This window comes from Rhea pennata, chromosome 15 (assembly GCF_028389875.1).
Source record: "Rhea pennata isolate bPtePen1 chromosome 15, bPtePen1.pri, whole genome shotgun sequence".
NCBI classification, from domain to species: Eukaryota; Metazoa; Chordata; class Aves; order Rheiformes; family Rheidae; genus Rhea; species Rhea pennata.
The window spans coordinates 11,430,878-11,448,718 of record NC_084677.1 but is presented as its reverse complement, the minus strand read 5'-3'; the positions used below and the strand labels follow the sequence as shown (position 1 = coordinate 11,448,718).

At 40.1% G+C, this 17,841-nt stretch overlaps 2 protein-coding genes across 2 annotated transcripts in view; one reads left to right on the top strand and one right to left on the bottom strand.

The window, feature by feature from the left end:
* The first annotated feature begins 287 nt into the window (after window positions 1-287).
* On the top strand, window positions 288-16,587 carry CDR2 (cerebellar degeneration related protein 2). Its single transcript, XM_062587920.1, has 5 exons — window positions 288-443; window positions 5,446-5,558; window positions 10,221-10,369; window positions 10,649-10,813; window positions 12,017-16,587. The coding sequence occupies exons 1-5, from the start codon at window positions 365-367 to the stop codon at window positions 12,882-12,884; spliced, it is 1,374 nt and encodes a 457-aa protein (XP_062443904.1). The 5' UTR covers window positions 288-364; the 3' UTR covers window positions 12,885-16,587.
* POLR3E (RNA polymerase III subunit E) overlaps window positions 16,096-17,841 on the bottom strand; it is a 29,370-nt gene continuing 27,624 nt past the window's right edge. Inside the window, exon 22 of the mRNA XM_062587919.1 lies at window positions 16,096-16,984. Coding sequence (XP_062443903.1) covers window positions 16,928-16,984 — 57 coding nt within the window. The 3' untranslated portion in view covers window positions 16,096-16,927. The remainder of the gene's footprint in view (window positions 16,985-17,841) is intronic.

Here is a 17,841-nt window from a genome sequence, read left to right as displayed (position 1 = left end):
GTCTGCGCTCGCCTCGGGATTGGCCTGCGCTCCTTTCGATCCGCCCGGAGAGCGGCTTCCCATTGGCTGCCGGCTCCGGAGCTCCGCCTGTTCTGTTTGAATCGCGGGGAGGCGGGGGGCGGGCGGCGGCGGCTGCCACGTTGCTGCCGGCGGCTTCGCGCCGCCCGACCAGGAGGGGGAGAGGTTCGGCAAAGTCCGGAAGCGCTCGGCAATGGCCGGAGGCGGCTTTTAAGGAGCGGCGCGGAGCGGCGCGGCGCCCGGCTCGCCCTGCCCCGCCGCCGCTCGGCGCGAGGGGGCTCGTTGGCGCCGGCGCCGCCTCGTGCCGCCCGCGGCGCCGGCAGGGGAAGGGGCAGGAAGGGGCGCGATGCTGGCCGACAGCCTGGTGGAGGAGTTCGAGATCCGCGAGGATGAGCCCTGGTACGACCAGCAGGACCTGCAGCAAGGTGAGCCGGGCGGCGGGGAGGGGCCGCGGGGGCGGCGGCCGCGGCGGGAGCGGGGCCGCGCGGCGGGGGCGCGGCGCCCCCCGGCTCCCTGACAGCGCCGGAGCCCGCGGCCGCCTTTGTTTGACGGGGCGGGCGCGGCGCGGCGGGAGCGCGGCCGCCCTGCGCCGCGGTGCGCGCGGGCCGGCGCTGCCCTCGGTTAGCTGCGGGTCCCGCGCCAAAAAATCCGCTGCCCTTGCGGAAGAGAGGGGACGCCCGGCCCACGCCATCGTGCCCCCGAGCCGGTGCTGCCAGCCGAGCGCCGCCGGCAGCCGTCGGGGCGGGCGCGCGCGGGGGCGGCCCGCGGGGACGCGCGGGGGCCGCGGCCCCTCGGCGGGCGCGGGGCGCGGGGCGCCGCGAGCTGCTCGTTACTTCGCTCGGCTTTCTTATTTCCAGTAACCCCGAGTTCGTTGCGAGCGCGAGCCGCGAGCCGCGCCGTGGCTCCCGCCCGACGTGCGGCCGCGGGGCCGCGGCGGTGCCTCCGGAGCTGCTTTCCAAAGCTGCCCCCGGTTCAGCCGCTCTCGCGCTGAGAGCGAGCAACAGCAGAAACGGCCCGAGACGGGAATAGGTCTCTAATTGTATGTTTTGACTATAAAATAGCTGTCTGGAAGCTGTGTTTAGATACTCCTCGCTCAGAAGCGATGTTTTCCTGGCTATAGTTTATAAAACAATTGGCTTAAATAAGATCCTGCAAAATAGCTTGCAGTTGAAGGGAAGAGATGAAAATTTGAAGACGTGATTTAGCCATGTTTCCTTTGCCAGTATTTATGGAGTAGAAGACCTACAAACGGACTTCAGTGTAATGCATAGTGACTTTTTGCCTTACTTATGCTCCTTTAATTTAACTTTAATATGAGTGGGGAAAAAAAATCATCATTTGAGTTTGTAAGAGGCACTATTCCATTCTAGAGGTTAGTCCCCTTTGAGGGTTACTTAATTCTCTATCAACATTCAGTCTTTTTCTGAGGATTATCCCCTTGCAAGCCTAAATGGAAGTGGCTAATAGCCTTGCCAAAAGGGAAAAGAGAAAAGTAAATGGAAGGGCTGTTTAAAACCCAAAGATGGTACCCTAAGGGAATGGCTTTACATAGTGTTCTGTATACAACACCCCTATGGTCTGAAAGATGCTCTCCATCGTGCTAAAACTAAGCAATGCTCATGTATCTAAACAGAGTATCAAGATTGCTTATCAAGGCATCTCTAAACTTTTCACAACCTAACCGTCAGCCCTTTACAAACCGAAGAGTATGTTTGTGAGGAAATCTGTGATGTTAAAGATACTAAAAAGCACTTCAAAGTAAGCCTTGCAGCCCTTATCAGTCTTTGGCCAAAACCCTACCTGAATTTTAAATTTCAGACTTTTGACAGTCTTTGGTGTGTGCCAGAAGCCGTTCCCTTGACGAGGAAGGTGGTTCATGGGACCAGAATACTTCTGGAGTCCTCTAAGGATGGGAAGAGCCATCCCTCCTTCCATAAGATCCTATTTTGCTGCAGTATGCAGTTAACCTTCTTACAGCTGCTCTTTTTACATCTTGCTGTTTTTCAATTTAATATCAACAAAACAGTGGGTTATTTGGAAACAGAGTAGGAAATAGCAGCTCAGTAAAAATTTAAGGGTTTACTTTTACAGTTAAGTGAGCTTCAACCAGACTGATCTATGTATCTTACACTGCTAATGCCTTCTGCTATTGAAAAGAATAGGCTTATTTTACACTGAAAATTCTCTGAATCATTTTGTTAGGTGAGTCATGGAAAAAAATGGAAGAGAAGAAGCTCAGTACTGTTTAAATCTTTCTTTCCCAAGTATAGTAACACTGTCAGTAGAGATCGTGGAGGAGTGTTGATAAATGATGACTGTTTAATACCATGGACATATCCAAATCTTATTTTGGTTTAGAGATTTCAGATGCAACAGTTAAATGCAGTGAGTAGGACTGATTTACTAAAATCAAGCTTTTAAAATTTGTACCTACATGGAGCAGTTTTTTAATAATGCAAACTATATCTTCATGGTGAAGAGCAAAGACACTTGAGTGGCTGTTGTGCAACTTGGATGCGTATCTGTTAGTTAACTTAAGTTTACAACAGAAAAGGCAATGTGTTTCTAATATCGCATTGTAACTCTTAGAGATGTGTAAATTAGCTTTTTTTTTTCCTTCTCTATCTGGAGAACAGATAATATATCCTATACTTGACGTTTTAAATTTGCAGTTTCAAAAGAAAAAAAAATGCTTCTTCTGCACTCTTCTTAGCAGTGCCTGGCTGTGCTGTTTTCAGCACCAAATTTCATTATTCTTGAACTCAAAGGCTAAACTTAGACACACAACAGTTCTGCAGTTTATTTAAAATTAGAAGCAGCAAATAACCAATTCATGCAATAATAGCCCCCCCCTTTTTTTTTTTAAGACAAAAAAACCAAACAAAACCCCCCTATTTGACACTGTTTTCACTGACTTCGCTGGAGTATATAGGTACTTAATGTAGAAAAACTAATGGAAAGCAAATTCTTAATTTTAGAACAGGTCAGACTGTTTCAGTTCCGGCTTCCTCTAAGGACAAGAGTTTAAGTTTTATTGCGTGCTCCTGAACTCTTCCACTTGTCTTCTCCCCCTCAGAAACAAATTGTCTTAATTACAAAACAGCATGCTTCTCCCATAATAACTCACTGGTGCTTCTGCCATTCTAATGAGCAGGATGAGTGTTTAAGTTGAATGACATGAATTCAATTATTTGCATTGTATTCAAAGTACTGTGTGTTACGCACAACTCGATTTGGTAGATGTGGGGGCGTTTAGGTATGAAACAATCTCCTAGGTGTATTTGAACATCAAAACAAACTTTCACTTTGGAGAGGGAAATGGCAGCAAGTAACTTCATTATGCTTTGCATCTCTAATGCAATCCTAAAACCCTCCCTAAAACTCTTATTCTACTCTAATAAAATAAGAATGAATTGTAGTCTTTGCCCTGAATGATGCCAATATTGTTGACTGGCTTTTAGTATTATTTGGCTCCTAGTAAAGACTTGTGTAGCACAGGAGCTTGTGAATCAAGACTGTATTTTTGTAATATATGATGGCAGATTCACTGGATTTGAAGACTATAGTATTTTGTAATGTGACAGAACAAGTGGCTTGGGTTTTGACTGCTTGGGAGTCATTTTGGCTCTGGATAAATACATATGTATGATCTCTGTTAAAAATGAGAAAAAATTAAGCAGGAGGTCTTACGGTTTCCTTATCTAATTATTCTAAACATCAAGAAAAAGCTCTAGAATAGACTGTATTTCTCAGTAAGTGGTGTTACAATGAAAACCTACACATGGATAAATTCCCCAGTATAGATCAGTATGCCATGTGGCTCTTAGTCATATGCCTTTTGAAACTGTGGAGAACTCCCATGCAGTATGATTTATTTTAAACAATTTTATTGATATTTATTCTAAGAGTCTGGTTTCAAGGTAGGAAATGCTGTACTTTATCTGTATTTAAAAAAAAATATGTGAAGAATACTACAGCTGTTGTATTGCCAGAACGGGACATCTACAACTTAATAGACAAATAATCTTATTCAGCTGTCTTTGTAAGTCTGAATTCAGTCTTTGGCTTGCATATCTAGATCTAGTTACCACTTTGGACAGACTGTCAAGAATGAAGGTTGGCACAAAACAATCTTGGAACAGCGTTCTGTCTGTGACAACGGCTAGCCGATAAGATAATCGGGAAAGGGCAGGAACGAGGTAGAGTAAGATGGTAAAACAAGGGCATCTTAACCAAACAAAAGGAAATGTGTTCTCTAGTCTAGCTGCAATTGCCTGTGATGCAGTAAATGTCTCTTGTGCACTAGTTTAAGTCTTTGTGAAAATAACCTAAGTTCTCCTTGACTTGTCATGCTGGCTGTTTCCTATTAATGACGCTAGTTCTATGTAGCTGAAAACTAACAAGACTGTATAGCAACTAGGCACATAGGAGACAACGCGGTTTTAGCCCAGGTGATGGGAAGGAGGTAAACAAGTAAGTCTGCAGGTTCTGAACTTGTAACTACTCTGCCCAGAGTAGTTACTGCTTTAGCACTAATGCTTAGACTGACTTTTGTCATGTTATATTATCTGTTAATTGCATTTGTCTTCAGACATAATCATATGCAATATTTAGTACTACTCATGTGATGGAGCAACTATCAGACTTCTCTCTAGAAGGGAGCTGAGTGCTCAGGTGAGTTATTTCTTAACTTGAAACAACTGCAGTTCCTGCACCTTTGAGTCAATTGAAGATGATTGAACTGGAACTAAGTGCCTGAGAATAAATGATACTTAAAGTGATGTTTTGGAAGACACAATCATTGTCTTCTAAATCTGAGATTGATAGGCAGAGTAGTTTCTCTATCAGTTTTGTCTTTTGATCTTACTGTTTTTACCATTAAAAAGTATCTGAAACTTTAAGCTAGCTCTTAGATCCTGTATGACCTGAGCTCCTTGGTGATGAAGGAGTAATGGTGAAGAACACCAATGTACATGGCAAGAGTACAATCAATCAGCTTTGTCCTGTGTCTAACCTGATGAGCACTTAGAGGGCTTTTTATGCTTGTTCTTCTGACAGCTGTAAACATGATGATGTATAGCTGACAGGCACCTTAGGTAGAGGTGTGGATGCAACACGCTAGGCAGACCGAGGAAAGCGAAGTTGGCTGGATGTGTCTGCCCTGTGGCTGAAGGACCAAAGGAAGAACTCGGGAAGTGTCATGAAATAAGAGGACTACCTTCTAGATTTTAGGAGTCTTAGACTTGTATTGTGGGTGGTATATGAATGTTTTACTTAAGTATAAGCTACCTTACCTTTTAGGTACTGGAAGTAACTTAGTGCAGCTACAAAAGGTCTAACAAATACCTCAAGTATTTGAAATGCTTTAAAAGTTGGATTATATTTTTGAGTTTTCAACTTACATGCAAACATGACTTCTTCATTCAGACCTCCACCTCGCTGCTGAGCTTGGGAAGACGCTACTGGATCGTAACACTGAGCTAGAGGAATCTTTACAGCAAATGTATGCAACGAATCAAGAGCAACTGCAGGAGATAGAGGTAAATATTTAAAGGATCTAAGTGTTAAAGCATTCAGACTTACAACAGAATAGCACAGGAGTTGAAATCTGAATTTTTGAACATCTGATGGATGTTTTCAAGAAAAACAATGAATCATCTCTAACTGCTTTTCATTGTTTGAAAATCTGAGAACCTCTATGGGCTTAATCATAGTTAGAACTGTGTGTCATTAATGGAAGCTGTATGTCATTAAACTTCTTGTTGGATTTGACTTGCTTAATGACAAACAACTGGTATCTGTACAAATAATTACTTCAGGAATTTCCACTTTTCTGTATGTGCTAGGTAAAGTTATATGAAACTATATGAAAATGTTATGAATAAATAATTTAAATGAATTTAAATTACATGAAAATGTTAATGATTACTACTGTAAAAATGTATACTAACTGCTTGATAGGTGCAGGAAGGAGATTTAAGTAAAATCTGAGCATATATACTTCCCGTAAAGAATTGGTCTGTGGCTAAAGGGAATTGAAGTAAATTTAATTAAAAAAAATCAAAACAAATACTTAATGAGCATCTAAATACGGGATGTAGTAGATACATTATTCTGTATTTGCCAGGAAAAAAAAATCATAACAACCCTTTCAAAAACACTCGGTTTTGTGTGTTTTTTTTTTTTTTTTTTTTTTTTTTTTAAGAAGCTGTCTTTTTCAGGTTTTTTTAATATTGCTTGTATTCTTGCAGCCTAGCATTAGTCAACATAATGAAGAAATTTCTTCAGCTTTTAGAGAGCAATGCATGGTCTCTAATAAATTAGTAAATATTCAGTTCCTCTTTAATTGGCAACATATTGAAAGTGTACTCAGCGTTTCAATCAGGTTCTGGTAGGAATCAAAGAGAACAGGTTGTGACTGGTATACATTAAATTCTTATAAAATTTAAGAGTCCATTGGTGCAAGTAACACTTAGATTTATGGACTGTGAGTGGCCTCTGTATGCTGCAGCTTGGACTTAAACTCTTAAAAACAATTGCAGGTAACCTTAAAAAACAAACAAACAAAAAATACTCCAAGTTTGAAACTTACATATATATTGGGTGCTTAAAAATCACATTAACACAAATGCATCATTTTTATTAGGTAGTACACAATCTCTGGATAATGTGTGTAGGTTTTTTATAAGACAGTTGTTTTATACCCCATAGTGTGTTTCTTTCCACTCTTAGGTGCTAGGCATTACTTCCATTATCCTGATCGTTCTGTGATGCAGTGGTTGGAATGGGTAAACGTATGTTAATGCCACAGCATTTTAAAAAATTGGATTTATTCAGAGATTTAAAAAGTTAGGTCTATTATTTTAATGGAAAGATTGATCCTTAACATCTAAAGAACATAAATGCTTTAAGTTACTGTACAAATACTGCTCCACTTAAGGTTTAGTTCCTGTATGGACAGTTGTGTTTAAGGAAATGTTTAATACAGTTAAGTACATTTTTGAAATAACATAGCTTAACTTTGCAACAGATAACTAACTTGGCTGACTGAGCATATCTACCTTTTAATTCTATCTTGAAATACGGAGAATAAATGAATGCAATTTAGCGATAATCTACAGAAATACTCTCTTCGGGATGTAGTTTTCTATTTGGCCTAAGCCAGTTCATCCGTTTAAATGTTTCTCGTGGGTTAGTGTTCATTCTGTACATAAGAGAGCCTCAACACAAGGAAGAAGTCAGAAGTGTCCTCCCAGCAGCCGTCTCCATTCAATGAGCTGCAGGGTCAAGTACTTGTACATCCAGGCAACCTCAGACAGTGACTGACTTACTCTTCCTATCTCGATTTGCTCAGCCAATCAAAACCAAATCAAGACTTGTGCAATACCTCCTTTTGAAGGTTTTATCTGATACCTATTTCTTCTCTTCCTTTTTCCCTCTTTTGCGCAAAAATGAAACAAATGGGGGTGGGGGTGTGTGGTGAATTGTCCTTCTAACTTTCTCTAAGGGGAGGAGAAGTGAGAGAATTTTTATTTTTTTTTTGGGGGGGGGGAGGTTATTTCTTGTTGTTGGTACTTCTGGCATCTAACCTTTTTTGGCTGATGTACTGTGTCAAGTCAAAGAACACGTAGACAGAATATATTCATGCCTGCTGTAATAACACACTGTCTCCTCATTTCTACCACCTGTCTTAGTCTTACCTGTTTTTCCAGTGGAGTTTAAAAGTGTATTAGCATCTTAAAACAAACTTCTGAAAGTTTTTTTTTTTTTTTTTTTTTTTTTTTTTTTTTTGCCTCAGGAGTTCTGGTAGCAAAAGGGAAAAAAAAAAAAAACGTAGATGCACAGGGAACCTTGAGATGGAAAAACTGATTGTATAAGCTTACTGGGACAGGAAATTGCTACAGGGATTCCCTAAAAGAGAGGGGAGTAAGATGAGGGTATGCAAAGTGCAGTAATTCCATTTGATAAAAGCAGTTCAGCCAGTTATTTGTGTACCTGTATTTGTCTTTTGTGAACGCGCAGGCTCCCTCACTGCACAGGATACAATGTGCAAGCATCCTACGCAGTCTTTGCACATGATATTTTAAAGTATTTGTCTCTGCAACCTAAAAGATGATCTTCCAGCTGTTCTTATAACTGTTTTGTTAGGTTTTTTAGTAGTTTTTTCCAGTGCAATAAATAAATGCAAGTCTCTGGATTTCTCCTGCTAATTTGCATCTTATGGGTAACAAAGTCTAGGACTAGCTAAGAACTCATTCTGAAATATGGTACTATCTTGTCTGCCCTGAAAAAGAAGGGTCAGGGGCTTTGGGATGCTTAAGATTACAGCTAATATATTAAACGCTAACGTATTAAGTGTTTTACAGTCTTGAATCGTTGTATCTGACCTCTGTGCTTACACGTGTACCACTAAGTAATCACTGTAGATGTAATAAATGTTGGAATAAATTGAAAGGGCAACTTTATGCTTGTCTGAATCTTTGTTCTCAACATTCAGATTTAAAGAAGTGCTGATACTCTCCTATAATGTGGTAGAATGTGAGAAAACTCAGTTGCTCTTTCATGTTGGGTGCTCAGCTGTACGGACAGTAGAACAAATGAGAACTTTAAAAAAATCTATTGCACATCTATACTTGGTTTTCATAGCCTGGAAATACCAACCCAGTTTGAAACCATCAATGCAGGTATCTGAGATGCAAGGTAAAGAAAATGTTGCTTCACATTCTCCATCCTGTGTTCACCTAAAACTTCTGCAAAAGCTCATTGTAGTAAGTAAGTTGAGACTCCTAAATTCAGCACCAAAACCTTGGCTTGTGTGCTTAGGCACTCTTGTATTGCTGGAGAAAATACAAGGCTTTCCAGCTCCTTCTGAGAATGATCAATAGGGAAAGTTAAACTGAAATGGGTCACATTGAGATTCTACTGCTAATCCATGTACTATTCTTGCGTAAATCTGCTGTCATGTGCCTACAGGCTGCAGAAGGATCTAGCCAACTGCTATCCTGTTGATCTAGAAGACTGTATGTAGCAGTTACTAGTCCTAGATTAACTTATAATCTGTTCTTAAATTGCCTAAAATGTTAACCCATCAATCTTTTAATGAGGTAAAAGGTTAAGGAGCTTTGAATATGCAACAGGCCTATGTAAAGAAAAATAGTTCTCTACTTTCTGTTGGATATTCATATTTGAAGTTTACTTTTCAGTAAGTAGTATGTAGTAGTACAGAATATAGTGCAAGAATTAAATTATGTATTAGTATAAAATAGTTGAGACTTAAAAGTTTGGTTTTTGGTTTTGAGTTATTTTTTTTCCCAGAACTCTGTGTCTCTGTGTGAGACAATCTGAAACACTTGTGGTATTCAGAGCCTTAGGTGTTTACTGTTCCTACACTAGGAATTCCAGTCTTTCTGAAATTATCCAAGAAATTTAACAGGCTTTTTATTGTGAAACTAAAGAGGATTAAAAGGAGAACACTTCATGCGGAGTTTTTAATTAAAAAAAAAAGGCAAGGAGACCTTTGTTTCCAATTCCAGAAATTGGAATAGCTCCTTGTAATTAGAGATTACATTCAATAACTTGGTTCTACTTCCTGACACGTAGTAGCCTACATACTATGTATTAAGTGTGACCATAACCTGAATTTTATTCCACTGAGCTTAATGCTACTTCAGAGTGTGCAAAAAACTTGCGCCAGCTGGAAATAAAGTACAGAACATGCCACCCATATTATAATTTTTATGCTATGAAAAATATTTGGGCCAACATTGTTATAAAATCTCTGCAGGGCCCCACTGATGCTTTCAGAAGGCACTCATTGTGCCATTTAAACCCAAGACTGTGTTTAAATCTAGTTTCATGGCTCTATTAGCCGTGATTGCAGTATAGACACAACCAATCTAGAAAGCATAGGTACTAGCATTAGCTTAGTTGCAGCAACTATAAACAAACATACTTTGCACAACCAAACCCAACTCATCTGGATAAGTGTTTTGTTGATTAATCTGTGCTGACCTCCATGAAAAAGGCAAGATAGCTGAGTTACTGCTCGTACTTTCTCCCTTGTACACTTACCAAAGCAACTGCTGCAATCTAGACACTTTTGAAACCTAGTGGTTTCTCTACAAATGTGAGTAAAAATGCAAAATGGTAGTCTTAGTTTATATTTTGAGCACAAACCTAGTAACACCAATACTGTCTTGCAGTACCTCACAAAGCAAGTTGAGCTCTTGCGTCAGATGAATGATCAGCATGCAAAGGTATATGAACAGCTGGATGTTACAGCAAGAGAGCTGGAGGACACGAATCAAAAACTAGTTGCAGAGAGCAGAGCATCGCAACAAAAGATACTAAGGTAATGAGCTTTTCATGACACTTTCTTTCCTGCCCCCTTCTCCACCCTTCTTAAGGGTAGGAAAATGAACAGTCTGAGTGAATTTGTGCAGTTATTGGATGACTGGTTGTCCACTGTTGTCCTACTACACCGTTAAATTGCAAGGTGACATTGTTTAATGTCTTCTGTGGCCAAAGAGCAGCCTTCTGAGAAGCAACTACAGTGTAAGTGGACAGCAACTTATCTCATCGTCTTGATTAAACACCAAAGTGTTTTAACAGTCCTGTCCTTCACTTTTAGCTTGACAGAGACTATTGAAAGTCTGCAAACACACATAGATGACCTGCAAAGACAAGTAGACGAACTGAAGAAGTCTGGACGAGGCCGGATAAGCCATGAGAGATCTGACCAGCCAAGATCAATGCATAGTTTCTCATGTTTGAAGGAGCTGTATGACCTTCGCCAGTAAGACTGTCTTACCTTGCATAGCAAAGAAAATGATAACCTATCTTAAGCAGAGTTTAAAAACAGCACATGCAAGCACAGATGGAAAACAAGCTAGCAGAAAAACATAATGTCTATAACTAGCAAAATACCTGCTCAGTTCTGCACTGTGCGGTGTTGACATTGATACAGACTGTATTAGTCTGTGTGGAAATGGAACCTGCAGTTCCTCTCCTTGTTTTGAAATATGTTCCATCTCAAAGTCTGCAACTATTATCAAACTGTAGTCCAGAAAGCTTACTCTTCTTTTCTTGTATTGCATCAGATAAAAGCACAAACATAGATTATTAGAAAATAAACATCCTGAGTGCAAGATCTCTTCTGTAACTTGGCCTTTCCTTGGATATCTTCTTTCTGAGGAAAGTGAGATTCTTGCAATAGCTTTCCTGAACTTAAGCTGGTAAAATGGTGCCTGGATTTATTTATTTTATTTAGAGCAGTTCTGCCTACCTAAATTGCTTTAGTGTGACCATTAGGTTAGGGTGAAACTGAAAATAGCTTTAGACTGAGAAGATGCTCTCTGAAGTGAAGCATCTCCAAGGAGAACAGGCTTTTGTGTCTGGACTTCCAGCACTACATGAAGGTAGGACTGCAGAATGAATAATTTATGCCTCTGAAAAGGAGTTATCTTTCCATAATCCAAAAGGTAAATGGATTCCTTCAGGCTGCCAAGGGTATGTGGAAATACCAACCTACGGGATGTGGTTTGTCAATTTTGAAGCTTGTTTCCACTGTCAGTAGTGACAAAAGTTTTAAGAGTGGAGAGCTGGGGGAAAAAGCTTAGTGTTGGAAAGTACACTGCATGATACACGGAGGTCATAGTTTGTACACCTGTGAAGAAACAGCCTAGATTCTATCTTAAACTTAATTACTGAATAAGTAGACCTATTAAGCTTATCTATGACTTAGAACTGTTTAAAAAGCTGTAATTTTGCCTGAGCTGGAGGCATGATTTGATGGCATAAAAAGCATTTACAAACTCTGTCTTGATTATTGAATATACTGTAATATATTGAAAAAGACCACTTAGAGGTGTATTAGCTAACAGTTTAAATCTGTCATTAGTTAACTAGGACAGGAACACTTTATGTAGGAGGTATGGTAAGCTGTATATCCAATAACTACATCCAATAACTCTTGCTTGTTTTTGTTTGTTTTCTACAGGTATTTCGTTTATGATCATGTGTTTGCAGAAAAAATTACTTCAATGGATAATCAGCTAAGCCCCCTAGAAGAAGAAAATGAGAACTTAAAAAAGGCAGTGACAGTTTTGCAAGCCCAACTTAACCTAGAAAAAGAGAAGAGAGTAACAATGGAAGAGGAGTACAGTCTCATGGTAAAAGAAAACTGTGACCTTGAACAGAGGCTAGTTGACATAGACTTATATCGGGCTCGTGCAGAGGAGCTGGAAGTGGAAGTCACTGAAATGCGACAAATGCTTCAGTCTGAAAACACATTCCACAATGCAGAGAAATTGGTGCCAGAATCTTTTTTTATTTCTTTCAAAGAACCCTTAGAAAGGGAGCTTGATCAGAGCCCTGCAGATGATGGACTTCTGACTGTCTCAGAGCTTGACAAGAAGGCCCTGAAAAGAAGCAACAGTGAAACCTTCCTAAGCAGTGCTGCAGGGGGAGACATTCTAAGGGGCCATGAAGAAACATGCATCAGGAGAGCTGAAGCTGTGAAGCAGCGAGGAATCTCTGTACTTAATGAAGTTGATGCCCAGTATAATGCTCTAAAGGTGAAGTATGAGGAACTTTTGAAGAAGTGTCAGATGGATGAAGAGTCTGTGAAACACAAAGCTGTACAAACATTGAAGCAGTATTCCAAAGACCTTAATGTGGGGAATACCCCGTATGATCTTTCAGCTAGCAATCAAGAGTTTACAAATGTGGAACTGTGTGACTCTCCCACAAATACTCTTCCTGAATATAAAGCACTCTTCAAGGAAATCTTTAGCTGTATCAAAAAGACAAAGGAAGAAATCGATGAACACAGAGCTAAGTACAAGTCTCTCTCTTCTCAGCCTTAAATTGTATGTGCTGATGACCTATTCTCTGTAGATGAGTAATCTGTTAGCAAAAAGGGGAGAAGAAAACTTCACGAATGTCAGAAGCCCCCTTATATTGATGTATCTTTGAAGACTCAAAGTGAATGTTTTGGATTGGCTTGTAAATTTGTAGTTAACAAGTTTGTTAGTTATGGGCTAGTCTCTCTGTACCTATGTAGCAGTAGATTTAATGTTTAGTATAATCCACAAGCTAAAGATTGTAAAGCAAACAAACATCATAGCTTTATTTTCATACTAGACTTAATCTTTGGCCAGAGCAGTAATTGATAATATATCTTAGTCCACTTCAAAAATAACAGATCTAAGCAATCTGCACTGTTCCTTTCACAAGAAACTGGACTAAAGCTTTGGGTCACAGGTAATGCCCTGTTAAATATGTTGGTGTAGAAAATAAACAATAATGGAACCCCAGAACACTCTTATGGGCAGCCTCTCCTTAATTTTTGAGTATGAAGTTAGCAGTCTAAGTCTAGCTGAGCTTGCTTTGGCAGGGAGGTCAAGAGCTGGCAGAGCACCTTGTACTGTGCTTAGTTTAAGCTAATACCGCATTCACATGCACTAAGCTCTCCCACATTATTATAAATGTCTTTCTACTTAAAAAAAAAAAAAAAAAAAAAAAAAAAAAAAAAAGAATATGATGAAGTTTGTGCGATTCTTTTGTATGGTTTATTTAGGACACTTTGTCTTAAAGCAAGATACTGTGAATTGATGTTTGTTACCTAGGACTTACTGTTCTTTCTTTCTTTCTTTTTTTTGGTGGTATACCTGCAAAGTGCATCTGTGTTTTTGTGTATTTGGTAAGATAGAAAGTTGGAATTTAGCTATTTAACTCTAGCAGTAGCATTAACATAGTGGAATAGCTTTTTAGCTTACGTACTGCAAACTCCAAGTTCTTCAAGGTGACAGGCCAGGTAAAACCTTAATATATGGTTTTGTCTGTTGCTTCCAGCTTGAGATTTTGTAGACCTGTCCCATGCTGTTGGGGGAAGGAGAGGTTGAGATAACTCTGCCAGAACATATCCTACTGAAAACAGGGGACCAGCTCTCTTCCTTCTCTATTCCCTAAAAATATCTTGTAGGAATTCAAATTCTGCAAAACAGAGTATGGAGAAGTAGCTTCTTTTAAAAATGGCTTCAAAAATGGAAAATAAGGGTTAAGAGATCAAGGAGGAAAAAGGCTCTCTGAAAGGTGACAGCCTTCTTATAATGGGTCTCATAATTTTGTCAGCTGTTTATGGAAAGCAACTTAATGCCTGTCTGTTTGAGTTGCTGCAATGTACTACACAGTGTTGATAACTTCTTAGCTTTAGTTCAACTGCTGCTGTTACAGTCTAGTCTTGTCTGCCTTATGTACACTGTTAAGCTTTTGTATAGTTGTCCTTCAGTTGCAGTATTAAGACTTCACATTGTGAGAATTTACCAAAACATGTACTGAATTCTAAAAACTATTTAAAAGGGGGAATCTGAGTTTTGTGAATATTTTTTTTTCTAAGCAAATAAATAATCCAGTCAAACTACATGTGTAAGCTACTAATCATGCAATACCTATGCAGATCAGGAAACAGTAGACTTGGTGCAGATAGCACCTTCATTATCTAGCGTTGCCATCTTTCCCAGATAGCTCAGATGGAGTTCCCATTAAATTTGTATTTAAGAAGTTACACTAAATGGCAAAGGATAGGCATATCTGGGGTAGAAAGCCAAAGGAAACTAATTACTATTTCATTGGTGGGGTGTTTGTCACTACAGTTTGGGATGTTTTTTTTTTAAGGAGTTGTTCCTCTGCCACCAGGTTAACTATATAGTCACTGAATCCTCATCACCTGCAGCTGGAGGCCTGCCCCAATTCAGATACTAGAGAGCAGAAACCCTAACTGAAAGCTGCAATACTGCTAGTTACCAACTATTTACCAAATTTAGGAGGACAGAGATCTAAGCCTGTTGTACCAGAAGATATATGAACAGAATTAAGAATTGATGATTAAATGCTTGATCTTCAATGGCTTATTACCGCTGGCTAATTTGCTGCATTTTTGTGTACAGCTTTAAATCGATTCAAAATGTTTTCAGATCTCCCTAGAACCACTTGATTCTCCTGTAATGTAACTTGCCCTCAGCCACTTGTGCTACTGCTAAGCTCTGGCTGTGCTTTAGTGTACGAAACACTTAACTGTACATCTCGTGCAATAAAAAAAAAAAAAACCCAAGGCTTAGTTCCTCTCTTAAAACTTCTCTGACTGTGGCTTTGCCAGGTGCACAGCTATAGGGAATACTCTGGCATCACAGTTGTGCTGGGCAAGTCCCAGCCATGGGTGCATAGAGCAAACCATGACGAAGGCAGCAAAAGCTGCCTGAACCCCCCCCACCCTTATGCTGCAATAGAGCATTAGTGACTAGTGAACACACTGACATAAGTTAGAGGTTTAGCTGTTTAAACACCAAGTACATCTTACTTAATATTTTACCTTTCTGTGAAAGTACAGCAACAAATCTGTTTTCCTGCACAGCCTCTCTCTATATATACTGTAACAATAATATCATTTTTCCTCAGGGGGTACCAAAGCACTTAAACTCATACATCACAGCTATCACCTTATTTTTTTCCTTTATATTACTTGGAAACCAAACTAGAGAGTTAAAAGTCCCTGGCTGAGATGGCAGAGCCCAGCTCCACACAGGGTTTAGAATGCAAATACAAGTTGTTACCTGGCTTAACTACTTTAGTTCCCTTATTTCAGTCCACAACTCCATTCAGCCTTTTCTGAAAAGAATTAGATGAAATCAGTAGAATCTCCTTTAGCTCCTCTCATACAATTGAAAATTTAACCAAACAAAAACCATGAACTGTGGAATAGCCATGTTCTACAATTCTTACAATAAATGATTCCTTATCATATTATAACTGAATTCAATGATAGACTTCTCAGAAAAAGATCAGTTACTGTACTTTGTGCAACAAGCCCTTATCTGGATAGCCAACTCTAGGCAACCCTAAAGAATATGATGCAAGCAGAATAATTTAAAGCAATTTAAGAGGTGGCTTATTATATACCTTTGCTAGAACTTTCCTGAGCTCTCCTTCCTTTACAAGCCTCCCAAGTTACTGAAGGAGTTAGGGTAGCTTTCAGGTCTTCACAGACAAATACAAGAGGGCTAGAGGAAGATGTCACAGTTGACCTTCAAGATAAAATTTTATTTTAAAAGAATTACACAAAATATAGGTTTTACATTGGTGTTAAGTGTGATAACTACAGCTGGATGCCTTCCAGGCCATGCGTTGTTACTTACCTTGTTGTATCTGCATGCAGTAATGCAAAATACCCCTCAAAACCAACCTGCACCAGTAAAAAGAAGCCAGTAGTTGTTCCACATCTGTTTCAAACATAATTACTTTTTGTTATAACTCATTTCACAAACAACAGCTGAGAACATTTGCTCTGTGGTACAAAGTTTAAATACAGCAGTATTAGTTTCCTTCACCCACCCATCCCTTGGCCTGACATCTTCATGAACATCACTATTTCTTCTTTATAAAAGTTGGGTACAAGGGCTATTGTAACACTCAGACTAAGGTATGAGCATCTAGATATTTAACAAAGACTGGGATGTTTGTAAACAATTTTAATTTATTGGCATTACTTACAAAATAAAATATTAACCATGATTTTCCATCATGTCTGTGTCAGTATATGGTTTTATTTCATTATAACGAAACAGAAGGAGAAGCAAAATACATCAGGAATCCCAGACTAATCAAACTGCAGACAGGGTCCCATGTTGTCTTCCCAGTTGCTCTCTGTACTTGGGCGGCCATGCAAACATGTATGTGAGTATACAGTGGTGTCAATGACTTGTCTTTCTGCAACGCCTGTAGGACCCTAAGCAGCTCTGATCCTGCCCCACACTCCCTGAAGACAAGGCATTGCTCTGGCTATGCCACCCACCGCAGATTTCCTCTTTTGTCGTGGAGATAATTTGAAGTAAAGAAAGTCCTACCACTGTTGTCAAGACTGCACTGTCCCTTTAAGATACCACATGCCACCATAGCTTACGCAGCAGTCCTGCGGAGGAAAGGGAGATGTCAACACACTGTGGTTCAAACCAGTCACTGTTACCATCAAAAATAAAAAACACAGTGGAGCACTCCCATGCCCATTTACACAAAGGATCTGGCCTATGTCTCCTCTCACACACATATATTTTTAAACATACACATTTTTATCCTGAGAGGAGAGAGAGGCCAAAGCCCATGTCACACACAAAGCAAATATATACAAACTGGATAGTCCTGGTCCTGCATTATGTTGTACCTTAGTCAAACTGTTCATTTGGGTTAGCCAGACCAGTTAGATCATGGGCAAGAAGCCCTTCCAGGCCCACACACTGTCTGCCCTGGGAACCATTGTTTGGTTTTGTGGCAATACAGCGATTAATAAGAAAGCTCCTTCCAGTGCACAAGAGAGCACAAATCCAAAACAGCGTGCATCTGTCCCACAGCAAACAAGCTTAAATTAAGATGACAGACACCCAGTGGCAAGGTCAGGAGGCCACAAGCACGCTAAAAAGTATGATGGCAGCAAGGAGCCGTGCTTGTTTTTTGGCAGTGGACGGAGGGGAGAACATGGAGGCAAAGACCTGGGAAAGGTTGAAGGGAGAGGTAAGGACAAGAGGAAGTGAAGAGTAAACACGGCTGAAGCTCCAGGGAAGAGACTGAAGGAAGAAGAGGGCAAAGAGTGGAGCATAGAGCCAGTCACCAAAACCAAAGACTTTTAAGCAGCCGTCTGCTGTAACAAACTGTCAAACCTCAGAACCGTGCTTTGGTATTTGGACCACATGGTTGCTAAGCTTACAGCTGCTAAGTATCACAGCCAAGTTCAGTAAGTGAGTTTTCTCATGGCTTGTTTCCTTGTTTCTACAA

What these genes read in the sequence shown, in the direction of transcription:
- CDR2 (XM_062587920.1), top strand. Translation starts at nt 365, where the DNA reads ATGCTGGCCGACAGCCTGGTGGAGGAGTTCGAGATCCGCGAGGATGAG. An exon ending in TCGCAACAAAAGATACTAAG is followed by an intron (nt 10,370 to 10,648) that starts GTAATGAGCTTT and finishes CTTCACTTTTAG; the next exon opens with CTTGACAGAGACTATTGAAA. An exon ending in GAGCTGTATGACCTTCGCCA is followed by an intron (nt 10,814 to 12,016) that starts GTAAGACTGTCT and finishes TGTTTTCTACAG; the next exon opens with GTATTTCGTTTATGATCATG.